The 27,633-nt window shown below is 42.8% G+C and overlaps 1 protein-coding gene and 1 long non-coding RNA gene across 8 annotated transcripts in view; one reads left to right on the forward strand and one right to left on the reverse strand.

Moving 5' to 3' along the window:
• WLS (Wnt ligand secretion mediator) overlaps positions 1–27,633 on the forward strand; it is a 134,806-nt gene that overhangs the window by 84,912 nt on the left and 22,261 nt on the right. Inside the window, exons 9-12 of one of the 2 annotated variants that reach the window (XM_007978340.3) lie at positions 2,026–2,169; positions 3,381–3,464; positions 10,100–10,253; positions 21,804–22,650. In XM_007978340.3, coding sequence (XP_007976531.1) covers positions 2,026–2,169; positions 3,381–3,464; positions 10,100–10,253; positions 21,804–21,913 — 492 coding nt within the window. In that variant the 3' untranslated portion in view covers positions 21,914–22,650. Of the gene's footprint in view, positions 1–2,025; positions 2,170–3,380; positions 3,465–10,099; positions 10,254–21,803; positions 22,651–27,633 lie in introns of those variants that run through there. The other variant, XM_038001483.2, reaches the window with a different exon arrangement.
• The window catches only part of LOC103224646 (uncharacterized), a 292,391-nt gene continuing 290,534 nt past the window's right edge, over positions 25,777–27,633 (reverse strand). For all 6 annotated transcript variants that reach the window (XR_012089632.1, XR_012089634.1, XR_012089633.1 and 3 more), the window contains 2 exons: positions 26,867–26,984; positions 25,777–26,114 (listed from right to left, as the gene is read on the reverse strand). This is a non-coding gene — a long non-coding RNA (uncharacterized lncRNA). The remainder of the gene's footprint in view (positions 26,115–26,866; positions 26,985–27,633) is intronic.

A 27,633-nucleotide genomic window follows, 5' to 3' on the forward strand; every position in this document is an offset into this window, starting at 1 on the left:
GCAGAGGGATCCGAGTTTCTGGGATTACTGCAGCCTGTCTGAATTATCTGTTATACACTGTTTACTGCAGACTGAAGCATGACTAGCTTTTCCCTGGAGCCATGGAGGTTCATCTCTGGGCCCCTGTGGGAGAGCCTGTTTCTGAAATTGCCTATGTGCGAGACTTCTTACAGTGACCTTGGTGTGCTGGCAAATCACACTGCTGCTATTCATTCCTGAGACCAAGTGGAGATAAGGCTAAGGTGATTAGTTCCAGTGGAGTCGCCGAGGCTTCTGGTTGGTTGGCATAAACGCTAAGTCTTCTTCAGGAAGCAGAAGTGACAGTCTTAGCTTATCCCTTTTAGGATGCTGGATTTAAATATTTTATCTTCTGGAATAGTATGTGAAATGCTCTTGGGAGAAAAGGACTCTGCTCTGGAGTGGAGAGAAAGCCTGGGTTGTAGTCTTCCTCGATGGCTCATATCTTGCCGTGTGCTAAGGACTATGCTTTGTCTTGCCACGATGTCTATATTGGTTTCTTAGTGTCACAAGAACATTGTGAGCAAACTAAATCTGTGGTATCATTACCTCAAAGATGAGAGAGAAGCTCTACCCTTCCTCCATTATGCCACCACCAAATGTTAGCTGCACAACAAGGAGAATGTTTATAATGTTAAATCTAGTTCAACTTTTAAATTTTATAAAATGATAGAGTGAGTAAAATTTCAAGTCCTGCAGAAAATAACTATATTCCCTTCATTCCAGGATACTGTTCATTATAGGAAAGAAGGAGAAACTGCATTAGATATTATATTATTTAATGAAATATGCATGCCAAGTTCATACTTATTAAATGCTTTTAAAAATAGACAATTTGGGCCAGGTATGGTGGCTCATGCCTGTAATCCCAGCACTTTGGGAGGCTGAGGCCAGCGGATCACCTGAGCTTGGGAGTTCAAGACCAGCCTGACCAACATGGATAAACTCCGTCTCTATTAAAAATAGAAAATTAGCCAGGTGTGGTGGCACAAGCCCATAATCCCAGCTACTTGGGAGGCTGAGGCAGGAGAATCGCTTGAACCCGGGAGGAGGAGGTTGTGGTGAGCCGAGATTGTGCCATTGTACTCCAGCCTAGGCAACAAAAGCAAAACTCTGTCTCAAAAAAAAAGGCAATTTGGGCAGAGTTGTTGTAGTGGAAAGGGGTTGGAATCAGGTCACCTGCCTTCAAGGCAGCTCACACTACCCCAGGCCTTGGTGGTTCTCAGATTGACTCTAATGGCAGGTCAGCCCCCTAGTGGGTCTCAAGTATACTGGCAGCAACCCAAACTCCCATCTGTGTCATGTGTCCTTCAGTCCCCATTCTGTTGGACAAGACTTTCTGTGGTGACAGAAAACTGCAAGTAGTCCTTCTTCCCTGGTTTCACTTTAAGACCTTCAAACCCATGCCCAGGGCCCCTGCACTGAGCCCCCACGTATCTCCTCTTCAATTATGCCAGAGCATCTCAATCTCATTCTTATAAAACTCCAAGGACGAGCCCAGTGGTTTCCAAACATAGTCATACTTGATGTCCTAGCCCCGGAAAATCTGATTCCATATATCTGGGGAGGAAGCTGGGGATCTACATTTGAACTCTTCTGGTGATTTTAATGTGGTTTTTCATCTGATCCATAGTGACCAATATATGCTTTATTAGTGCTTTTCAAATTTATTGTGTATACGAATCTCCTGGGGACCTGGTTAAAAGGCAGATTCCGATTCCTTAGGTCTACGGTAGGGTCTAGATTCTTCATTTCTAACAAGCAAGACACCATTTCTTTTCTTACTTGGTTTAGAAAGCAATATTGAACACCTCCCTCTGTGGTACTATTGTGTCAAGAAACCTATCACTGGCATTAGAATGTCAGGTTTTAATAATTTATCCCCTTGAAAATTTCCTATGTATTTGGAGACAAAACAAGTATTGCCAACAGACCTGGGGAGACGTGCCTGGGCCCGCTCAGCTTGGCCTTGGCTAGCCCGTTGTTTCCTTTACTGGACACTACCAGATGGCCTTCATCATCGTGGCTGGAATCTGCCTCTGCCTCTACTTCCTGTTTCTATGCTTCATGGTATTTCAGGTGTTTCGGAACATCAGTGGGAAGCAGTCCAGCCTGCCAGCTATGAGCAAAGTCCGGCGGCTACACTATGAGGTGGGCAGATTGCTTGGCTCGTTCTGGAACTGGTGCTTGCTTATCTTTCCGCTTGATGTGTAAACACACACACCCCAGAGATAGAAAGCCTTAACTTTGAAATACACATTGAGAGATTCTCATGTAGGATCTCTGGGCAAACTTAGAGGCCAAATCTTACTCTGAGAAGCCTCTAGCTGGCCTGTCTAAATCTTGGCATTTTCCGTGGTACAAATGTGTTTCCATTTCCAATAAGGAGTAAACTTGTTCAGCCAGTTCTTCAGCTTGGTGATGGAATGTAGGTACATACTAGATGGGAGATTGGACTATGGCAGAACTGGGATTTGGTTGGGATGAGGCTTTAGTCAAAGTTCTGTCCCAAAATCAGCCCTGTCCTGTAATTAAACAGGGTTTAGTCCAGGTGGTCTGATTTCCAGACTCTTAACAGGCCACATTCCCCTAAAATATCCAGCAGATGCTCAGACAGTTCAGTAATCTCTGTTTATAGATTATGTTCCTCATTCAAGAGAAACACTTAACATCCTCAAATCCCCAATGCAAGCAACACATCCTTGATTTATCAGGGATCCCTTGGGTTCATGCCTAAGTGGCTGTCCTTGGAGAAGCAAGCCCAATTCCTGTATGAAAAGAGAAGCAGAAACTACAGAACCTCAGAGTTTTTATATGCAGTAGATCTTGCACATAAGAGCCCCTGAATAATAGGCCTCCCTCCTTGAAACACAGGTTCTCTTAAATCCTGCTCTCAGGAAACCACAGGCACTTTCTAAGGCTTGCCTGTCTCCAGAGCTGGAGTGACATGAGAAAATTCAACCAAATCCACTTCATGTTGATTAATATGCACATTTCTTTTTGTTCACTGGAGCAGAATTTTATTACAACCACAGAAAACTTGGATTTGGTAACTTTGAACCCTTGCAGAGAAGCATCACCAGCTTAGCAGGGAAATTAGCAGCCTCACGACGTGTTGTGAATATAATTTCCCAGGCTCTCGTATCGCTGCTTTATGAGTGATAAGAACATAGGCAATATTTGACCCAAGAAATGTTCAGCCACATTCACCTCTGCAGAAGAAATATTACTATGGGAAATCATTTTACTGTCATTCTTAGGGATTTGGTTTTACAGATTTCTTTAAGCTTTTTATAGATTTATATAGTGAGAAAAGGATTGGTAGCTGATGGAGTATTAAACTACTCTTTCTTTTCTAATAGGGGCTAATCTTTAGGTTCAAGTTCCTTATGCTCATCACCTTGGCCTGCGCTGCCATGACTGTCATCTTCTTCATCGTTAGTCAGGTAAGTGGACCCTGAGATGTCAAGGTGAGACTGTCTCTGCAGAGGTCCCTCTCCCCTGCACAGAAATTTGATAGAGCTACTGAGGAAAGGGGCAGAGAGGTCATAATTCTGGACAGCTGGTCAAGCCATATTTTTCTGGGTCTTGATATCACCTGGCCAAATGGACTAAATTTTCTCTTTCCATAAAACCTTGTAAGAGATAAAAGTTTCTAAATAAATTAAAAGCCTACAGCCAACTTGAAGGGCACATATTTTATTTACTTATGAGAATAAACTTATCAAGCCCTGTAGCACAACACTAAAGCATAAATTTGACTCTATTTTTATCTAGCATTAACATAGATCCTTATACAGTCCATCAGCTATTCCTTGTAATAATTATATTGCCACTTAAATATGAAACGTAATTCAGAGGTCCCTTTGATAGCATCTTGTCTTTTTACTGGTTATTTCCAAAACTCAAAATTTTGCTATACTTGAAAATCTCAACAATGATAATAATTTAAAAATATTCATAACGTGTTTTGAAGGGTGGGAAGTACTCTTGAAGTCTAATATATCTATTATTCATTTGAGCATCACGGAAATCCTGCGAGGTAAGTAGGGCAGGAATTGTTATCCTAGATTGCTAGAATATGATACCTAATAGCTTTGGAGAAAGTTTTCATTAATGCTGTTTTCTAGCTGGATGGATTACTTAACAGTTCTAAGGTTTAGTTTTCTTATCTGCAAAATAAATATAACAGTAGACCCACAGAAGGCTGCCGTAATGATCACATGAAGTAATATTTACAAAGAGGGATGCATTCTGAGAAATGCATCATTATGTGAGTTCCTCATTAAGGGAACATCGTAGAGTGTACTTACACAAACCTAGATGGTATAGCTTGCTACATACCTAGGCCATATGGTGTAACCTATTGCTCCTAGGCTACTAACCTGTACAGCATGTTCCTCTACTGACCACTGCAGGCAATTGTAACACAATGGTAAGTATTTGTATATTTCAAACATATCTAAACATAGAAAAATACAGAAAAAATATGGTGTTGTAATCTTACAGGACCACCATCATATATGTGTTCTGTTGTTGACTAAACCATCACTGTGGCACCCAAATGTAATTAGCAGAGCACCTGGCACATTGTAAGCATGAATAGCTGTGTTCTTATGAATAGCAAGAAGGTTGAATGTCTTTCCTGCCAAAGGACGTGCAATAAGTTAGAGATCAGAGCCCAGTCCATCTGACTCTTTTGCCAGTGCTTTGTCGTTTAGCCAAAATGGAGGATTTCAGCAGTGCAGATAGTCTCTTAGGACATGACTTGCTCCATTCTGCTAGGAAGTTTCCCTAGTACAGGGACTCCTAACCATTTTTGTATATGGACCCCTATAGCAACCTGATGAAGGCTATGAGTCTCCTCTTAGAATGTTTTCTAATAAGTAAAATAAAATACTTTGACTTTCAAAGGGAATCATCTCTATATATCATATGTAATATATATTTACAGTAAAACATGCTACAGGTATATTACAGATTTATATCTACAACTGTAGTTGACTGAAATTGATGTGAATTATAATTGATGTGAAAATATCATGATTCCTATTGAGAAAATCACAGTAGTACTAACACTATCGGGATTTTTCTGCATCTATAATTGAAGTAAATATTATCTTTCAGTTAGAGACTAGTGAAAATAAAGATACAATTTTTTCTATTCTAGTTTATGGACCCCTTGAATTCTATCCAAGGGCACCCAAGGGGACCCCAAGTTTGGAGCCTCTAGAGCCCTGTTGTTGGCTGTGCCACTGGGGAGTGTTAGTGTAGCTAGCTCCACTGAGGTTGAAATGAACATGGAAAAAATAAAACCGATATACATATATGTCTTTGTAAGTTCTGTTCACCACATCTGCTTTGACCTATAACACTGCCGTGTTTGTATCAGGTTGTTTGTTTATAAAACCTTGGAAACTTCGCTTTCCACTCCACTCTGAAAGAGTTTTTTATTCTACCAGCTAAGGCTCAAACATCCATATTCCAACAAGAGTGTCTGAGGCCTGACTTCTCCCGTGGCTGTTCCCTCCTATGACAAAAATGCTTTTTAGTTCCTCCAGTCCCTCCGTAGTGCACAGTGGCACTTGACACAGCCAGGTCTGCAAGGCTGAGAGGGCACGGAGCACTTCCTTGGAGAAACAGAATCTCAAGGAAGATGGATTGAGACATAAAAGGCAATTTCAAGATATGTTTTCAGGAAGGCAGAAAGAAGGGTGCTTTTGGTCCTAAGGCCACACACAGGTCCTTGTGCCAATTTGGGAAGCTGACGTCATTCTCCCCACACTGCCTCATGTATGTCTTACCTCTGTGGGGAGTGCCTTCCACCTGAAGTCAAGAAGGACTGATCCCTGAAGCAGCTGCATGTTGCCAGGATTTAACCTTGTACATGTTTAATTAGTGTACTTCTTACAGCAAAGGAAGCCATCTTCCAAGGAGCATAGTTTGTGGCTTTTCTTTGGAGAAAAAGATTAATATTCTATTGCCTCAGTATTTTCTAATACAGCTTCAGCCTGTGGCTGGCTTTTTATATCTGCTGCGACAGTCGGCCCGGAGTGGATTTCAACTCTAAGGGGGTAGCAATGAGGCCTTTTGAATTCCATTAGCTCCTCACATTCCTCCTGCTGGGTTTTTTTTTTTTAAAGATTTATTTATAGACATCTAAGACGTTTTCCGGCATAACTCTCAGTGTCCCAGGTACTGTATTAATATAGTCATCAGAGGATTTATTTTTTAATGTCATTTTGGAATGTCAGAGCAATGAGCTCACCTGAAAGGAAACCTATTGGGTAACTTTTTGAAATGGATCCCAGCCTTAGGTAAAAGGAATGTATTAAAACCCCCATTATACTCTCGGGCTTGCTGTGGGAGAGCTTGCATTTAAGCCTCATGAAATATAATGCGAGGGGATCTCGCCAGGATATTGAAGCTCTGAGGCCAGGAATGAAAGGCGACGGGAAGCTGTGGAATGCAGTGACCTTGAGGCTTTGTAGCTGGGTACTGAGGTGCAGTCTTTTAATGCCTGCCATTTTAATGGCCTCAGTCATAGCAACCAAGAGATGGTACATCGCAGTCTGATATTTCAGCCCCTTCCCTCTGGAAAATAAAGAGGTGTTCTATTTAGAGGTGGCGGCAGTAGGGAACAGAAGTGCAGTGCAGGGGAGAAGGTCACCGACCTTCATTAAGGGGACCCCCAGGTGCCTGACATTCAGGTCAAGCCACATGCAGCAAACTCCCAGAGAGCCTGTCCCCAGCTCTTTTGTGTGTGTGTGATCACTTCATTCTGTTACTTACAGAGGAAATGTTTCCGGTAAGAGAGCCTGGGTCTGGGATTTGGAAATCTTGTTGTTAAGTGGAATGTTGGTTGTCAAGACTACTGGGTGTAAAGGGATTTGACCTTCACTTGGCTCCAGGGGTATAATTGGGTGGTTTCACACAAAAGTAAATTGTTCAAATGTAAAATCAGGAAAAACAGGGACTTTTAGAAAGAAGACTTACGCAGAGGGTGAGATTTGGGAATTTTTTTTGGTGGGGGAGTTTTGGCGGAGGGGGGCTGGGGCTACCTGATTTTTCTCTAAAAGTTAAAAGGGGGAGACTGTTACCTCCGCCTTGGCATTAGTATGATTTTGGATTTACAAGGCCTGCTCTGTTGAGGCTGCTTATTGTGGTACATATTGGTGGGAATGTGCTCAGAGCTGAGGATGTCTCAGGCATGAATAATTGGGAGAGGAGAGGGAAAAACAAGCTAGCCATCAAAGGGTAGAGTTACACTATCTATACCGTTTATTTCTGCAGTTCAACTCTTTGCCCACGGCAGGAAACACCACATTTACAGACTGCACATTCAGTAGGATGTGTAGTTCTGCAATTCCACTCTAAACAATGTGCATGTGTCCCAGAGCAAGTATGAAAGGGGAGCAGGAGTCTGATGTTTCCTGTCAGGCTTAGTGTGTGCAAAGGCATACTATGGGCATCTCATTCCAGTGGTTCTACTGTAAGTTTTTATTTTGTTTATATATCCAATTTATTTATACCATACATTACTATGTCCAGGATATACAGTGCATGCTATACAGATCTGAATATACAAACCTGTGTGTGTATGTTGTATTAGTAAGGTACATTATGGGCAATGAAGTGAATTTCAGAAGGAAATTTGACCTTACACAGTCATTGCCTCATGTGCTACCTTCAGAGCAGGTGCTACCTTCAGAGATCAACCCCTGTTTAAGATAACATTCCTACCTTTGTGTTGTATAATGGTTAAGAATACCTTCTTTTGGAGTCAGAGCCATGACTCTCTGGCTGAGCAATCTTGGGCAAGATACTACATCTTTCTGTGCCACAGTTTACCCATGTGTTGAATGGAAATATTACCTACCTACCTACCTCACAGCATTGTTAATAAGACTAAATAATGTGTTTCATGTAAAAGGTTTAGTATTGTATCTGGCACATCATTAGCATTGAATAAATATGCTTATCCTTGTTATGAATACAAAAGAATCTTAGCTTTGCTAATATTTGTATTAACCACTTACTTTAAATAAATATAACAGAAAGCAATATTTTAAATGAATAACACTTATCACATATTGGCATCTCCTCTCACTTTTAAATTCAATTATGATGACTTGCTGTGGACTGCAATACTTTCTCTTGACTTTTCAGTCAAGTACTGATTAAGAGTGGTTGTTTCCATCTCCACTTTCTACCTCCATGTATTTGTCCTGGAGTCCCTACACATGCCTGTACTTTACCTCTGTTCATTCAACATACGTCTACTGAGCACCACTGTGTACCAGGCACACAGGTTGGTGTTTCCTTAGATGGGTCAGTCATGTCAATCCTGGCAAGAATCAGTGTCACTAAAATTGTCAATATTGAGTATTTCCAACTTCTGTCACAGGAAGTAGGGTCTCTTACTGGCCCTTCCCTGAGCTGAAGAGTCCACTGCCTTAACAGAGTAGAAAAGCTGCCATATTGCCATATTCTTTCTTATAGCTAGGAAGGATGGCAGCCTAGCCTCCCTCCTTCATCACATACAGAAGAGTTCTCTGTGTTATGACAGCAGGTACATGTATTTCTGGAAACTATCTTAATGCTTTCATTTCCATTATATGCAGTAAAAATCATAAGATGCTCTAAGTAATATAGTTTTTATAAAGTTAGCATATTCTGCACTTAAAAGTAAGAAGAGTGACATCTGGAGACATTTCTAAGAAGTCCTAAGTAGCTTGAATGCTGGTACATTGTCCTAAAATTAGTAATGGTTATGAAATCCTTCTTTGCCAAAAAATACTTCTGGGCATTTTATATAAAATGCATTATTTTCCAAAATAAATAAGAGTTCATAATGGTGGTTTGTTTATGAGTCACAAAAAGTGAAGAATTATGTGTCACCAAGGCCAAACTAAAACTGCCGAGTCTATAATTGGTTAATGTGGTTAACTGACACTCCTGGTCTTTCAGAAGAAAATACCTATACTTAGACCTTAATTTGGCCTAGGGCCCCAAATGGGTTATGGATTATACAGAAGATAATGAACACAGACCCACTGTATCATACACAGGCAATGAAATCCACCTGCTTGTGAAAGTTCTTAACATTTCAATCCAGCCTGCCATCTTACAATTTAAAAGTGATTCCTAGAGAAGGTTTATACAATGCAGCCTCATTCGGCTGTCAAAGGAACATTTATCCAATACTTTCTTCTATTTCCATTTTAAGTGTCCTGTAGTAAGCAGAAGTGGTCAAAATCATTTCATTTGTGTCAGAGCTGGGAACAAATTAGTCACCCAGCTCAGCAGCTCTGTTGACAGTTCTTAGTGTAATCCATATATCTTTAGGCAGCCCTTAAGACCAAAGCATTAACACAGACAAAAGCAGCTTCAAAACATCTCTTGCAGAATTTCAAAGCATATGAAAGGTTCATAATTATCTTCATGAGTGGCTTACTTCGAGTGATGTTATAGGAATAACTAATATTTACTGGGTGTTTACTGTATGCCAGGCAGTTTCTAGAAATATTTTTACTTAATTCTCTTCAATAACCTGTAAGCTTTTATTTTACACTTACGGACACTGAAGTTCTGAAGTTTGGAGTCTTCATCTTGTCTTACATTAAGCAGAGTGAATGGTAGACACTGGATTTGAAATAATCTATGGTGCATCAGGTCCTAAAGACATGGCAGCAAAGAGAACTGGTCTCTGCCTGCAGGGAATTGACATCTAGCTGGGAAGACAGACAGCAGAGGAGGAATTATAACTGTGAATAAGTGATGGGCTCAAACACAGTTTGTTTAACTTAGGGTTAGCAATGAATTGCTGTTTTTAGGAAGAGACACTCCCTAGGTGATACTAATGTGTAGCCAAGGTAAGGACCACTGTGCCTGACACATAGCTAGAGAACCTTCAGTTGACCTTAATTTTTACTGAAATGATTCAGATTAAAATATGGCCCTTCATGTTTCCCATATGTAGAAGAGACTTGGTTTTCATGTTGGCTGGTTCCTTTATTGGTGTTATGTTTCTTCTGTTTCTTCTCTGTTTCAGTTGAATGTCACCATCCTTTCTCCGTAGGTAACGGAAGGCCATTGGAAATGGGGCGGCGTCACAGTCCAAGTGAACAGCGCCTTTTTCACGGGCATCTATGGGATGTGGAACCTGTATGTCTTTGCTCTGATGTTCTTGTATGCACCGTCCCATAAAAACTATGGAGAAGACCAGTCCAATGGTGAGTTTCTGTCTCTTTAGAACAGCTTAAGTCAGGATAAATAGGCTTCTGTGTTTACAAGATTTAGGTGGCTAAAGCTCTGAGATTTCCAGTGAAGCTTTCCCTCCAAGTATACTCCTCACAGTGGGAGACAGTGAATGAGCACCCAGGGGACTCAGGGCCATAAGACAAAAAGCCCACACAAGCCAGATCTTTAAGTCCTCATTTTTAAATCTCTAAAATACATTGAGAATATTGCATGCTAGTCTAAAATATGTCTTGATTTTAGTACAAGAGTCAAATTTGCTTTCTTTACATTTTTGAGCACAATTGACTGTTGGAAACTATGCCATGTTTATTCCTCCCATTTGAGAAGCAGAATCCTAAGATATCAGGTGAAGGGAGTCTGGGCCCTGAGAGCTGAAGATGGAACAGGCTTCATTTTTCTTCTGCCGATTTTTCTTCAAGGTGATTTTTTTATGTATGTCTAAACCAATAGCTATTCTCCTGTCCCCAGAATCTTCCTGTCCTTCAGTGCTGGTGTGTGCTGCCTTTTTATATCTTATAATCACGGAGCACTGAGACGTGGAAGCTGCAAGTAGCCTTAGAGAATCCAGTCATTTTATAGATAAAGAAACTGAGGCCTAGAGAAGGGAAGATCTTGCTCAAGGTTTCTTCACTAGCCACAGCAGACAGAAATGACTAACACCGTCTAGGCCAGTGCTGTTAACAGGTAACAGGTGGCCTGATAAACAACTGATCTAGTAGATGCTTTTTCTGTTTGGCTTCAGCCTTATTCCTCATTCCTTCTCTTTTTACACCTGCTTTACTCTACCCATGCACTTGCTATTCCCCAAACATAGGAAGCCCTTTCTCAAATTAGTGCTCTAGTGCCTTTCGCTCTGCCTTGCAGTGGAAACCAGGGTAGCAGCCCCCCAGAGCCAAGGGCTGGCCTCACTTTTAGGAAGTATTCAGTGTGTGTTGCATGAGTGGACTGCACATTCTACCTCCATCTGGGACTAATGAAACTCTACTCTTCTTTTGGGCCCAGTCAAAATGCAGCATCTTCTTTAACACCAATTCCCAATCACCCCAATTAGAATCCAGCAAATGACATTCAGTGGAATATTGTCTCCATGATATGTTGATAAATTTAGGTAGTCAAACATGCTTGAGAATGATTGAGTTGATCGGCACTAATAAGACTTTACACTGCAATATATGTTAATGCCTTTAGTACATTAATTTATACTGTCAGTCTTTATAAAGCGGAGGGCAGTAACAGCATTTTCCAGAATTATTAGATCATTTGACCCTGGCACCCTTTCTTCAGGCAGTGTATCTCTTGAAACTGTTGTCCTAAGGAATATGCCTAGGGGATCGTGAGTTTATTTTTCACATGACATTCACTGTGTAGAGGTGGCAGATGAGTCGTCTGTGCCTTTATGCTCCTGCTGGATCATCGACTCCTTCAGGGCAAGGACTAGTTCTTAAGGATACTTTCAAAATGTTGAGTGAATTAATGCTTTAGAAGTAAGAGTTCTAGATTAGCCTTCAGTGATCTTGTGGGGAGAAGGGATGGGGGTAGTAACTTGAGAGATGAGATGAAGAGGAGCAGGAGAAGAAGGCATCTGTGCTGGGGGTCAAGGGACGTTGAGTGGTCTCAGCCACCATCTGTCTTCATCCTCTTTTTGCCATATCCATGCGAGAGCATGCTGGACATGAGTTTCCCTCACCCCTTGACCTCTTTGGAGTAGACATATTGTCACAATCAGTTTCAAACCCATCTCTGGTCTGAGGTGAGAATACAGAGCATTTACTTACCTACCCCCTGCCCAACTTTGATTTGACTGACTGTTTTGCTAGAAGTCTTGTGAACTAGGCAACCTTCTTCCTTTCCATTTCTAGTAAAAATACCACTTGGTGTTTTTACTGTACCTGTGGAAAATGGGAGCATGCAACTTCTCAAGCAGTGGACTTCCACAACACCAGCAGCAAGCACTGCCGGGCTTGTGGACAAGAATCTTGATTTCATTCCATGGTCATCCTGTGGGACATTGGAGGAAACCATGTGGCCTTGTCCTTGATGTGAGTAGGTAGAGTTTCTACCTTCCAGAGAAATACCACTTAAAGCAATGGCTGGCCTTCCTGGATGATGGAATGATAATACCAGTGGGAAATAATTATCAAGTATTGACTGTGTGCTACAGCACTTTATGTACATAAATTCTTTTGCTTGTTTTTATTGTGTGACTGTTGGCAAACCACTTAACCCTCTGTGTACCACTGCTCCCAAATGTAAGTGATCTCCTAAAGTCCTTTTGAACTATGAATTTCTATGGTTAGGCTGTGTGCAATGGCTCACACCTATAGTCCCAGCACTTTGGGAGGCCAAGGCTGGAGGATTTGTTGAGCCCAGAAGTTTGAGACCAGCCTAGGCAACATAGTGAAACCCCGTCTCTAAAAAAACAAAACAAAAAAACAAAAAAGTCAGCCATGGTGGTGTGCACCTGTAGTTCCAGATATTCAGGAGGCTGAGGCAGAAGGATCCCTTGAACTCAAGGGGTTTAAGGCTGCAGTAAACCGTGATTGCACCACTGTACTCTAGCCGCCTAGGTGATAGAGGAGGCCCTGTCTCAAAAAAAAAAAAAAAAAAAAAGAAAAGAAAAAAAGAAAAGAAAATCCATGGTTGTCCTTCTTCCTATTAGCAGGGAAGGGGCAGAAGAACACCTCTTGCCACTAATTGGCAGCCTGGGGGTGATATTTGTCATAGGTGAGGGATTTCCAAACATTGGTGAGAATGTGTCCACCCTACACGGTAGCTGCTCTCCTAGGCTTAAAATGTTGCAGTTGAGAAAAGCACTGGACTCTCCCTCATCAGAGTTTTTCACTGAAGACAGCTTGATCTATAATTTCATGGAAAACTTGCAAATAATTCTCAACAAGAGGTCATATCCCCTGAATCCATTGCTAAGGGGGTGTTTTTAAATGTTCATAGTTGTTTTGGTTGGTCACTATAACTGGGATATGCCTTTGACGTTTAGTGTCCAGATTCTAGGGGGTGCTATTAAATGTTGTTCAATAGGCAAAAAAGACTCATCATAAAGAAATGTCCTGCCTGAAATGCCAAGTAGAACCTCTGTTAAAAAACATTCTTCAAGCAGTTTAGTGGGCAAACTCTCTGGGGACCATATGCTGATCCTAAACACAGAAGTCGTATGATTTAGCAGTTCTCCTTTGGTAACATGATCATCTGTGACTTCCCAGCACCCCCGTGAGCCCCTGGCAGCTTGTGAGCCCTTCCCTTTCCTGCATGGTGCTGTGACCTTGTGCATTTGGAAGGGGTCTCTTCCATGTTGGGCACTCTGCTCATTTTTCTTCTCTATTTTGTTTCACTTTTCATCTCTTCATCTGCCACCAGATCACACAATGTATCTTAGGAATTTCAGAGCATTTGCCAAGATTTCAAAGTTCCTTGGAAAGACCTGGCTTGGAATATTATGTGGAAACCTCAAAGATGAACTCTTGCAAGGAAGGATACATGTGTCTTTACATTCTTTGAGTCTCTGGATGGCATTCCGTCTCCACCTCCAGCATTCCCACGCTCTTTTTCCATTTTCATGGGAAGCTTTTATTTTTAAGTTGGCTTTGGCCTTTCCCACGCTATTTCTTTCTCTCCTTTGCTTTGAAGCTTCAGAGCTAGGAATTCAGATGTCTTGGTACAGAGAGTGAATCCCAGGTGTGTGGGGCTTCAGCCTTTGTTAGATGGATCCTGGATGGAGCACAGACAAGCAGTTTCTGATACCAAAGGCAATAAGAAAAGGGAAAGAATCTTTGACGGAGGTTGTTTGGTATGTGAGTTGGAGGGCCATGCCAAGTGTCAGGAGGAAGTAGAAGTGGGTAGGAAGGAAATGGAATCATTGAGCATTTCACGATAGACTTTTTCTTCTCTTTTGGTCATAGAATGGACAGAGAAGAACAAAGTGGGCCACAGGTTCAAGACAAGATCACTTTCCAAAGAGCATTTTCTCGTGTTTCTCTTTCATAGTGTGGATCAGAAAGTGACCCTTTACAAATGAACCACTGAGCCCCTCAGTACTTAGCTCACACATCATACCTTAATTCCTTAGTACTTAGCCTTTGCCATCTTGAATAAGATGGAGTGAAGCTCAAAGGAGTGACAGAAACCTAGTCCTTGCTCTCAAGGAGGGTTTAGCCTGGTCTGGGGTACAAGATTTCCTCATCTTCCTCTTGAAAGGTGGCAGGACAACTCCACGCTGGAGTGTTTGCACCAGCAGATAGGTGCTGTGGAAGTGTGGTGCCACATTCTTTACAGCCACAGGCTTTCATGGACTTCCCCTGGGTTCCTTCCTATTGGTTGGTGGACCATAGTGGCAGTGAATATGCAAAGTCATTCACATTAATCATTTTATTTATATGTACATAGAATTATATGTGTAATCATTGTATGGATATATGTGTGTCTGAGTGTACACACACACACACACACGCACATATAGATTTTTAAATGTAGCAAAGATATTTTAGTTACTTTTCCTTCAAGGAACACTTGTATTTTCTGCCCTGGTGCTGCTGTTGCTGTTGCTGCTGCTGCCTTTTCATGACAGTCGTTCTTTTTACCTGTTGCCATAACCGATTTGTGAATCATTCTGGATGCCTTCCCAGGCAGATATGAATTGCAGCAGGCTAAAGTGAACCCTCTGCTCGGAGCAGAAATACCACCTCCCAGGGCTCCAGCAGCAAAGCTCTGCACACATGAAAAACTGTCCAAACCCACTCAACCACAATTCAGGTGGGAAGAAGAAGCCGGAGCTGCTTATGAAGTCAGACAACTCTTGATAATAGCTTTGATTTTTGTGTTCTTTTGATTATAAAATTCTTGTCAGAATGTTTTAAAAAAAGAAGTGAGACATAGAATTCCCAACTAGATGACTGTGGCAGAGGGAACACCAAGACGCCCTCACTGCCACCATTCCCTCCTATTTCTGTTCACGCTGAGCATTTGCTGTCTAATGCACCCACTCTGCTGGGAGCAAAAGTGGCAATGCTGGTTCCGTGTCTTGGCAGCTAGCTACTGTGTGATGTCAGTTTTACTTCTGGAGGCTTCTGAGGTCTCCTGCCCCTTGTTTCACAGGAAAGATGGCTTTGGCTTTTGTTGCCTCAGTAAAGGGCTGGATTAAGTCCTGAGGCCCTGACAGTGGTCGCCCCCTTTTATTGAAGCCATCCCCCTGATTGTACGTTAGATGATCTGCCCATGGCCAACTGGGCTTCTTGATGTCTGTGAGCACTGATGGGATTGGTCTGTCACATGGGCTGGACCCAGACCCTAAAGCAGGTCTTAAAAGCCTTTCCCCATTCCCCAGTGAAGGTGGGAACCAAGTGATGGACCGTCACCAGCCTAGTACCCCTTGCTCAGCTGTTTGTAGTCAGGTGTCTTCTGCCCCCTGCCTCTCCCAGGGCTATTACTCTGCCAGTGACCTGACCTTTCCTGGCCCAGTCAATTAACATCATTTTTTCTGAGTCTTAGAATTCCTGTCACCCTACCATGATAGGGACATCTCAGTTACCTTCTTGGGAAGAACCTTCAGCTTCCTAAATGTTTGCTAGAGTTGCTATACGAATACTACAGACGGGGTGTCCTAAACAACAGAAGCTTAATTTTTGACAGTTCTGGAAGCTAATCTGAGATCAAGGTATCACCAACGCTGGTTTCTTCTGAGACCTCTCTCTCTGATTTGTAGATAGATACTTTCTCCCTGTGTCTTCACCTGGTCTTCCCTTTGTCTATATCTGTATTCTAATCTCCTTTTCTTTCAAAGGACACCAGTCTGTTGGAGTGGGGCCTATCCCCAATTGACCTCATTGTTACTTACTTCTTTAAGAAGGCCCTGTCTTGAAACACAGTCACATTCTGAGGTTCTAGGGGTTAGAACTTCAATACATGAATTTGAGAGTTTGGGGGAGATACAGTTCAGCCTGTAACACCAAGATTTTACCCCCAAACGAAAAAATTGTATTGTGTTCTTCTCCCACTTGCAGTTACTGCCTGGCAGTAAGTGTCTGGAGGTGCTTTGGAGGTCCAGGGACAATGGCTCGCTCCAAGCCCTGAATAAATGACCTCTGGGGTTGACAGGCACTGAGAGACTGCTGGACCCAGGGTTCCTAACCCTGTCCACCAAAGCCATTCTGCCCCATCTCCCAGAAGGGATCCTCAAAGCTGAGCTATCCCAAGGCACACTTGTTTTCTAACTGAGGGTGTTTTCCTAAACGCCCGTGGGGAAGAACACCAGTGCCGACATGCTAGGCTAGACTCAGCCACGCAGAGCACAGAGGAGCTGCCCTTGCCTGCACCGGGGGAATCTTTGGTGGGTGTTTTGAGCACTTACTACATACCACATACTGTCCTGGGTATTTACTTTCTTTAAAAAAAAAAAAAAAAAAAAAAAAAAAAAAAAGAACAGGCCAGGCGCAGTGGCTCATGCCTGTAATCCCAGCATTTTGGGAGGCCGAGGCGGGTGGATCACACGGTCAGGAGATCGAGACCATCCTGGCTAATGCGGTGAAACCCCATCTCTACTAAAACACACACACACACATACAATTGGCTGGGCATGGTGGCATGCACCTGTAGTCCCAGTTGCTCAGGAGGCTGAGGCAGGAGAATCTCTTGAACCCAGGAGGCGGAGCTTGCAGTGAGCCGGCTCACATCACTCCACTCCCGCACTCCAGCCTGGGTGACAAAGCAAGACTCCATCTCAAAAAAAAAAAAAGAAGAAACCTATCGTTCACCATTTTATTATCATTTTTTCTTTTGATTAAGATCTTACTGTGTTGCCCAGGCTGGTCTCCAGCTCCACGGCTCAAGTGATCCTCCTGCCTCTGCCTCCCAAAGTGCTGGGATTACGGAAGTGAGCCACTGCGCCAGCCACACTATTTTGTTCTTTAACATAACAGTCAACACCAAAAATGTAAGGCAGACATATTCTTAAACAGTCCTTTCCATGAAAACAATTTGGCTTTACAAATACTACACTTTCCTGTTTTTCTCATTCTGCTGTGAACCAGAGACTTCATTACAAAAAGTTATCATTTGAACTTAGCTTTGAAGGTGAATAAGAGACAGGTTCGTGTGGGCCTAGGGAAAATTCCACAAAAAAGGATAGGTCATGAATGTTCTGGAAAGAACATAAGCTTTGGAGGTAGACACAGATGGTTTGGAATCTTGGCTCCAGCACACATTGTGTATGACCTTGAGAACAAACATGAACTCACGGTGTGGGAGATCCCTGGCTTTCACACTTGGGCAGTGGGGTGTTAATTTGCATTGGTAGTGGTGAGAATGGAGGTAGGTAGTCCTTATTAACATTAGAAGACCTCTAGTGGTACCTCTGATCTCTCCCGGAATCTGCAGTACAACCTCAGAATGAGCATAGCAGTTGTCGTTTTTATTGAAGTGGCCACAGATACACAAACAATTGTCATTAAAATGCTGCCAGTCGTAAGAAGCAGTCTCCAGTGCATGTGGCTTTCTTCGTCCTCATTAGGCATTCCAGGCAGTTCCAACCAAGCAGCAGCTACACACCTGTGGATGTGACGCCACACATATGGATGCATTGCTGTAGTCCTTTGGGATGAAATCTGTGCCAGACATTGGTCTCATTTCACAAGGTTAGGAAGAAATAAACCGTTATCCAATTGTTAATGAGCTGTGATGAATTGACATCATAACCAGGGAGAGAAATTTGAAGCATTCTTTTCTTTTTTCTTTCTCACTCTTTTTCACCCCAATAAGACACATATCACATTTTCAGAAGGGTTGTTTCTTGTCTTAGATGGGAAGAGACTTTTGAGCATGTTTGTGCACTGAGCAGCAGGAGCCAAGAGAGGGGGAAACTAACAGATGGAGCAAGACCTTGGCAGAAGTAGGAGGTGATGGAATTAGGAGGCAAGTGGAGGGATCTCCACTCAGGCTATGTTACTGCCACGTTCACACACCCATTCCCCAAGGGGGAACAGTTGGCCTTCAAGGTACAATAAAATCACATGTGAAACATAGATTTTGGTGCATGGAGTCCCATTGATCTGGGTCCTCATCCAGCACAGTAGAGAAATTAATTATGCCACAGTAGCTTCACATCATACAAGGAAACACAGGGCATGCTAAACCCCTAACAGTGCATATGGCCAATACTCATAAATAACAGCTCTCCTGTCAGTGCACTGATTTATATGCTATAAATTTGTCAGATACAAAAGCAAAGTAAATATGCTAAACAATTTATTCAAAGTATTTTATACGTGGTTTTTTGTTTTGTTTTTGAGACACTCTATCACCCAGGCTGGAGTGCAGCGGCACGATGTTGACTCAATTCAACCTCCGCCTTCCAGGTTCAAACCATTCTTCTGCCTCAGCCTACTGAGTAGCTGGGACTACAGGCACGCGCCACCACACCCGGTTAATTTTTGTAATTTTAGTAGAAACAGGGTTTTGCCATGTTGCCCAGGCTGGTTTGAACTCCTGACTTCAAGTGATCCACCCCCTCAGGCTCCCAAAGTGCTGGGATTACAGGTGTGAGCCACCGCACCTGGCTGTATGTGGATATTTTTAACCGTAACGCTCTGCATGTGGACTTCATACCTCACTGGCATTCTCACTGGCTGGTGGAAACTTGAATATTTAAGAAGAGGCAGCAGAACCCAAAAGTTGAGAGCCTGCATCCTGGCACCTATTTATTTGACTCCCACATCACAATTTAGCAGCTTGGGCCTTGGGCAAGTTACTTAGCCTCTCTGTGCCTCAGTTTGTTCATCAACAGAATGGGAGTGATGGTAATAGTGCCTCCGTCTGAGGACTGCTATGAGAATTAAGTGCATTAATATTTGTACAGTATTTAGAACTGTGTCAGGCATGTGATAAGCATTAGAACATAGATATCCATTTAAATAAAGAAGCCAAAGCAATTCTGGCTGTTTTTTCAAGTGATCTGTAGGATCATATGCATATTCTAGGATCTGCTAATTGGAGTCATATTTTAAGTTTAAAGAATTAACATCTTTGGTTCAAACTTGAGTAGAATTACTCTCTAATGTCTATTTCTAAGAAGTCCTCAGGGAAAGGGATTCCTTAGGTAAACGGTTATGAGTGCTAATGGGTCCACTGGGGTCGTCAGGATTCTCTTTGAAATTTTGATGACTCACACAGACATGCAGATCATGAAACTGGCTTTGAAGTTCTGATGGCTAGCCCAGATATGCAAATCCAGACATAGCTTTGACTGAGAAATGTGAGGCTTAGACTGCTTGTGCTTGACTGAGGTGTGGACTAGATGTTGCAACAGTGAGAATACAAGTTATTGGCCTGGGAGTTGTTGCTCATTGTACAAGCAGTGGTTCAGCTTGGCCCAAAGTAGCCCAGCTAAAGCCTCTCACCAGCCTTACTTGGCATCTGTGCTCTGGCAGATGAATGTGGATGTGCCAGAGGCTGGACGGATGCCCCTTTAATACCTTCTCTTCCATAGTCCTGTGGATTAGACCCTTGCCAAAACAGCCCCAAATGCCTTTAGCAGTCCTCTGTAGCAGCCAATGAGCCTGCTTCTGAGGCCAGGGAATCTCCTGGGTAGAGAGCTTACAGGGTGGCATTTAATAATAGGACTTTGGGAGGCCGAGGCGGGTGGATCACAAGGTCAGGAGATCAAGACCTCGGTGAAACCCTGTCTCTATTAAAAATACAAAAAATTAGCCGGGCGCGGTGGCAGGCACCTGTAGTCCCAGCTACTCGGGAGGCTGAGGCAGGAGAATGGCATGAACCCAGGAGACGGAGCTGGCAGTGAGCCGAGATCGCGCCACTGCACTGCAGCCTGGGGGACAGAGCGAGACTCCGTCTCAAAAAAAAAAAAAAAAAAAAAATAGGACTGATTTTGCTGTGCAGCCACAGAGAAATGGGTCTACAATGAGAAACTAGTACTACGTGTCACACGTGAAGGGAACCAGCCAAGCAGCCTGCTGGGCCAGTGGGGGGGAGTGACCTCTGGGCTTCTAAGGCCACCAGATTCATTGATGCCCAGCAGTTCTTAAATTAGTGATAAGATTATTAGTCCTAAGTGTAGGGCCAAGGTTTCTTCTAAGTTATGGTGCGGCATTTCAATGGAAAACAGCATTTAGTTACTTAATTCTGTGCTTTAAATTAGAAAAACTTCAGTTCCAGAAAACATGATACATATAATACATGCACAATATAAAAATCACGGACACAAGTTTAACTTTCTGTTCCCCAGCACCCCTCTCCACAAACATCTGTGCACACATGCACCCCCACACACAGACTGAGCGTGGTTGTGATTTCCATTTTCCCTTTGTGGTTTTTACGTTCACTTGTCTTATGGCAGGTAGCAGAGTTTTGGAGGTTTCACTGAGAGAAATTTTTGTCTCCTAATTTAGAAAAGTTCAAAGTATTCCATTTTAGCAGTACACTGTCCACTGATAATGAGTTCAGAACACTTAGGGCAATCCTGAGGGCAGAAGAAAATTCACAGCACATTTCTGGCACTGTTTTTTTTCCCGGAGAATAAAGCCTCGCATTGTTCCTAGATGTGTTAGATATGGCTCCTTGCCCAATCTATGGATAGATATAAGCAGATCTTATTTGCCTTCACGTGATGTAGGTGTTTGTAGTTTATTTTTTATTATTTTAGAGTCAAAGTCTCACTCTGTCACCCAGGTTGGAGTGAGTGGTGCAATCGTAGCTCACTGCAGCCTAGAATTCCTGTGCTCGAGTGATCCTCCTGCCTCAGCCTCCTGAGTAGCTGAGGTTACAAGTGTGAGTTACTGCACCCAGATAATTAAAACAAAAATTTTTTTAGAGGCAGGGTCTCGCTCTGTTGCCGAGGATGATCTTAAACTCCTGGCCTCAAGCAGTCCTCCTACCCCTGCTTCTCAAGTAGCTGAGATTGCAGGCCTGAGCCACTGCATCTGGCTCCTGTTTTGTAGTAAATCATTCACAGCAAATGTGTCGGTGCCTGACGGACCCATCCGTTGGGAGGTGTGTTATGTTGGTTTAGCCCATCACATCAGTCTTGGCATCAGACACTCCTTTGCCAGCTCTTTTGTGAGCCTACTCCTCAACCCAGGACAATTACCTTGCCTGCCTCCCAGCTTCCTCATCTGTAAGGCTGGCACGTTCATACTGCCTACTTCAGAGGGTTTCTGCGAGGATTAAAGAAGATCACTTACAAAGTGATTAGAATAGCGTCAGGCACAAAGTAAATGCTCATTAAATATTAATGATTACTATGAATAATATCAGCAGTGAGCTGACTCATGTATCTTCATGACTGTCATCTGGGAGCCAAAAATGATATTTTAAAAAGTTCTGCAAAGCCCACGTGAACAGGTTTGGAGTTAGCCCTTGTTCTGAATGTTGTGTGCCCTGGGTTTCTCTGTGTGCTCAGAATGTCAAAGAGGGCTAGCGTCAGGGCAGTTGTCCATGAGATGAAACCCAGCTTGCTTCTCCTTCCTCCTTGAACACATCTAACACAGAAAACCCTGTTTCAGGCGATCTGGGTGTCCACAGTGGGGAAGAACTCCAGCTCACCACCACTATCACCCATGTGGACGGACCCACTGAGATCTACAAGTTGACCCGCAAGGAGGCCCAGGAGTAGGAGGCTGCAGCGCCCGGCTGGGACGGTCTCTCCATACCCCAGCCCCTCTAACTAGAGCGGGGAGCATGCCAGAGAGAGCTCAATGTACAAACGATTGCCTCGTGGCTCTTAGCTGTGGTTTCTTGGACCAGCGGCACGGACATTTGTCAGTTTGCCTTCTGACGGTAGCTTTTGGAGGAAGATTCCTGCAGCCACTAATGCATTGTGTATGATAACAAAAACTCTGGTATGACACATTTTCTGTGATCATTGTTAATTAGTGACATAGTAACAGCTGTAGCAGGTGGTTAGTAAACCTCATGTGGTAGGGCGGGGGGTGTATTCCTTGGGGGATGGTTTGGGCCGAATGGGGAGTGGAATATTTGACATTTTTCCTGTTTTAAATTCTAGGATAGATTTTAACATTCTTTGCAGTCCCAGTCCAAGGTAGGCTGCTGTCATAGTCTTCTCACTCCTAATCCATGACCACTGTTTTTTTCCTATTTATATCACCAGGTAGCCTACTGCGTTAATATTTAAGTTGTCAATAGGTATGTGTCCCTGTTTTGTGGCATAATATAAAATAACTGAATTTCATGAGAAGATCTATTCCACCAGGGGTATTTCAGCTTTGAAACCAAATCTGTATATCTAATACTAACCAATCTGTTGGATGTGGGTTTTAAAAAATGTTTGCTAAACTACTCAAGTAGGATTTATGGTATTAAATGACCTTTGGGTCTGAAAAGCTTTTTTAACCTCTTGCTTAAAACGCGTTTTATTTTGATAAGATACTTCAAATAGCCTCCAAAAGTGTAGATCCAATCATTTAAATAAACCTGTATGTCTATGCATATGTGTACATGCATACCCCCTCCTGCTCAAACTCATACACATGCATGCAGATTATTTTCCACGTTGAACCTAGGGGTGGGTTGTTGATTGGGAAAATAGGTTTCTGAAAAACCAATAGACTTTATCATCAAATGAAAGTGTTTTGGGATAATATCTATTCCTGGGGAAAGGGTGACATTTTCTGTCCTGTGTGGTTAACCTCCCTAGACTGGCAATGGATGCTCATATGTGTGACAACAAAGGTGGGGAAAACATCACATGCTTTAGAAGCAGAGCCGTCTCCTGCCCTATTCAGACTTTCCCCAATAGCCTTTTCATTGTATGTTAACACTTGCACTGGAGGTAGCGGAGAGAAGGAACACTGTTTCCTGTCGAAGGTCTGTGATTTAAATCTGACCTGGCTATTTCCTCATTTTTATTCATAAACTTTAACTGCTTACTGGGGTCACAGTGAACATTTCAGTCAGTTCATGTATATGGAAGTGTTTTATGAACAACAAGCCACATAAATGTGTTTTTCCTGGAGTCTAAAACCAGTTTTATGAGTAACTTGTTTTTCAGATGCTGAGGTCTGGAGGTCTGGGGTACAGTCCATGTAATTCACCACTCAGCACCCCTAGCCTTGCTTTTCCTGACTTTGGCTTACAGCATGGTAAGCAGTGACAGCAGAAAATACTTTGACTTTGGCTATTCTCTCTAGACCTTTTCCTAATCTGGTGGACACTGGGTGGTGTACGATCCTGTACACTCAATATCCATTTACCAATCAACCACTGCAGTGCCAGGAATCAAAGGGAGCTGTGCCTCCCAGTCTAGCAGGGAACTCTTGTCCCAGAAGACGGAGGGAATGTTTCTGTATCCCCTGGGTTAGGAAAAGGACCTGAGAGAGGCCTTAAAGAAGAAAGATTTCACCAGAGCCAAAGGGCAAAGGGATCAGCAGTACAAAAATCACAGAAGATGCAAAGCATGGACAAGGTTTGGATAAGGTCGGAGATCAGGCCTGTCTGGCACATAGGAATGGAAATAGCAGATGATGAGCCCTGTGCACCTGTGAGCCAGATGGAGAAGGGTTTTTAATGCTGCGGTAAGAGTTACAAGACTTAGCCTCAGATATTAGGCAGAGAAGTGATATGATCAGAATGATCACTGGAGCCTGCAGAGGCTGGACAAGCCCAGAAAAGAGATCACAGAGACTGGAACCAGGACAGTAGCAGAGGACGTGGAGGAGAGGATTATTTTGGAGATAAAATGCACAAGGTTTCAATGTTCTGGATGCAGGTTGCACAGAAAGTAAGATCAGAGTCAAATTTCAGGCCGTCGCTGGGGAAGGGAATGGTGGGGTTTCGGACTGAAAGAGAGATTCTCGGATGACGAGTGTCAGTGGATCCACTGCTTAAAGTTCTCTAAGTAGGAGCCCACTCTAGCAAGCTTAGCTAAAAGAGAGACTCTACTAGAACTTTCCTAGCATATATGAAAGATCCGTGGAAGAGTTAAATTAACCAGGAAGATGGGAAGTGGGGCAGCTCAAAGGGCCCGTAGCACCAGGAATCCATGCACCTTTCTCTCACAGAGCAGTACCATTCACTGCTGAGTCTTTATCCAGTTCTTGTCTCTCTCACTTAAAAACTAGGAGCCTTAGGCAGGTGGCTGTCCCTGTGCCAGTCACCTGTGACCAGGAAATCAGGTCAAATGGCTGCTTGGGGCCCATGCTATAGATTGGTGTCCATCTCCAAAGAATGGAGAATCCATTTTGAACTGGGCAAACAATCAGGAAAGATCTAGCACAGTGGCCAAGATGACGAGTTTGGGTTTGTCTGGGCTGGGTTTTAAAAGCCATCTCTTTGAGGAAACGATGAGCTAACAATTAGAACTGAGGGGTCCAGCAGATTGGGCAGCCACCACCATTGAGAAGGAGAAGGGCAACTGGGCAGAGCAGCAAAACATCAAGCAGATGCCCACCAACAGTAGTGAGCCAGACATGGCTATATTCGATAGGAAAGGGGAAGCAGATAAGGTAGATAAATCAGAGAAATGTGGGGTTTCAAAGAAAGAACCAGATTCACAAGGAAAAAAGAAGTAAAAACAATGTTAGATGTCCTGAGAGGTTCAGCAGCATTTAAGGATCCAAGTCTCTTGGATTTGGTGGTTTGGATTTGTGTGACCTTCTTAAGTGGCAAGGGCAGAAGGTAGACAGAGAAGTGGAGCAGAGTCAATGGGCAATTGTGATGGGAAGGAAGGAGGTAGAATGGTTGCTCTGAGAGGAGCCAGAATGAAGTGGAGGCTTGTGTTTTTTAGTCTGCAGAGAAGTGAACTAAGTTTGTAAACCTGAAGAGTGAGATCCAGCCATGAAGGAAAGACAATGAGGAGCTAATATAAGCCACAAGCAAAATCAGAGTTTTGGAACCAAGAGTACAAGTTGATGAGTTAGCATCGAAGGAGTGAAAGGACACTTTCATCCTGAGATAGGAGAGAAATAACAAATGGACAGTGGAGGAGAAACTTGTCCAAAGGAGGGGGGGTTGCAGTATGTCCCCTGGCTATTCTGCCTTCTCCACCAATGTGTGGTAGATGTTGGAGTTTCACTAAAGAAGTCTCAGTTTCAAGAATGCAGGTTGGATGCAACCCATTTCAATCAGTGGAAAGAGAAGTGGAACTCCAGAGGTGAGAAACTGCTTTTATTAAGGTCCATCAACCTAGAGACAAAATATATTATTGGCCATGTAAACTAGTTTTATATATTGTCATAATAAACAATTTTCAAGCAGCTTTAAAAGATATTATAGGAAAAAAGTATAAAATTTTCCAGGTCTGTTTTTTAAAAATAAGTTTACGAATACATACAACAAACAAATAAAATGCAATTGCTATATCAAATAGAAAACAAAATCAGTTTTATGTTGGTTATCCCAATGGATTTTCACTATATATTATTCCTACAAGAAAATGTCCACAGTAATGAAATAAGTGGTTCCACGTGTGACTGCCGAGGGTGGTTTTAACCATTTCTCAGAACTGAGATAAAGCTGTCTAACAATTCTGATGCCTGAGTTCAGCGTATAATCTCAGAGCTGATGGGGCCCTTGGAACTCACACCCCTGGGGTCCCAGCAGGTAACTTTGAGAAGTTCAAGAGAAATGTCAGGGGAGGTTGGAGGACCTCCCAGTGTTCACATGGTAGTGGCCACGCCCTAGTCTTTGGTCTCATCCTCACCTTGGCAGGTCTAGAAACTATATTTTATCTACTCTTTCAAATTGAATCAGGCTTCCAAAGGCTGAATGGTGTGATCTTTTACAGTAAAGAACGTACATATCTTGTGGCTCCAGCATCGTAGACTTACTCCCTTCCTATTTTCAGGTAACCATGGAGGCTAAAAGAGGAAATAGAAGGTTTTTGGTAGACAAGGAATAAATACAAAGATAAATTGGTATCCTTGGAGAAGATAATGTCCTAACCCTGTGCCTCCAAAGAAAATATACACAGCTCCCTAAAAAGTGCCTAGCATAGTGTGGGAACTCAATCAGGGAGAATTGGTGAGAGAGTGAACATACTTGACTAATCCCCATCTCTCTCTGAGGCGTGACCCTGAATTATTTGGGACCCATCTTCTTGATTCAAGCTGACTCATCAGGATGTCAGTGCAGTTGGTCAGGCTCAACTTGCTGGTGCATCCAGACATTCATGATCCTGTACTTTGTCTTCTGTATTTCAAGGCCATTTTTATCCTGTAGTGCTCTGGGAACCATCTGACTGCTGCAGGCTCGCTCTCCATCACATTTTGATACGTGATTGATTTTATTGTATGAGGATAACTTGGTTTCTGAGATGACATTAGCAACCCCTTTTCTGCTGACATCGATGGGCCTTCTAAGTATGTCTTGAAGTGTTCAGAGCTTGCTGTCTCCTGTGACAACACACTGATCTCTCAGGGAAGAATGCCAAGAATGACCTTTGCTATTGAGACCAGACCTTTCCTTTGTGACTTGTACTTATTTGGATTGATGGAACCCCTTTTTGTAGGGCCTGCCCCACTCAAGTCTTCCCTTCCCCAGGCTCAGAATCTCAGCTCCCGAACCCCTCCTCCAGACATGGTTTCTAGAAAGTTCTCCCATTACTACTTACCTGTTAACTGCATCCTAGCTTCCCAATTGTTCCAAAATGTGACGTTCAGATGGCAGGACTGCTCCAGCTGGCACAGATTAGTGTGAAAATGTCCCTTCCTGTACTAGGGCTTGATGTTCTAGGAAAATGGTACAGGATTTTAAAAAACACTTCTTACTTTTTTGATTCTCATGACCAAGTAACCACTAAAATACTTAGTTTTAAAAATTAATATTATCAATACCTTCTCTGTATTCAGCAATATTTTTGACTTAAGGGTAGAAATTTACATATATCCCTGTTATGTATTTTTTCCTCATACACCAGTTAGGTTAAGGGACATCTTTAGCTTTTAAAAAAGTAGAGTTTGAAATATAAGGAAAAGCAGTTAAGTCTTTTCCAAGTACAAAGTGGATTGGTTCCAATTGCTAAAGAATTTACAAATATATATTCACCTGAGGCCAGAAAAACCTCCTTTGGCCTAGGCCTCTCTCCTTCGTCAAGCTCTCTCCATGTGTGTGCACATGCGCACACAGACACACGCACACACACAGAATTTAACAGCAGTGATGTGTGTTGTAATATGTAACTTTGTAAGTTACGTATTTCCCCCCAATACCACCTTCTCAGTCACAGAGTAGAGATCTTACTTCATGAGTAAAGAAGTGAGACTCAGAGAGGTGAAGTGTGCAAGGTCACCTATTACAGTGCCAGAGTTGGAACTAAAGGAACTTCAGTCTCTGAACTTCAGTGTCTTTCCAGTAGCATATTTACAGCAGAAGAGTCAA

The sequence above is a fragment of the Chlorocebus sabaeus genome, chromosome 20 (genome assembly GCF_047675955.1).
Source record: "Chlorocebus sabaeus isolate Y175 chromosome 20, mChlSab1.0.hap1, whole genome shotgun sequence".
Lineage (NCBI taxonomy): Eukaryota > Metazoa > Chordata > Mammalia > Primates > Cercopithecidae > Chlorocebus > Chlorocebus sabaeus.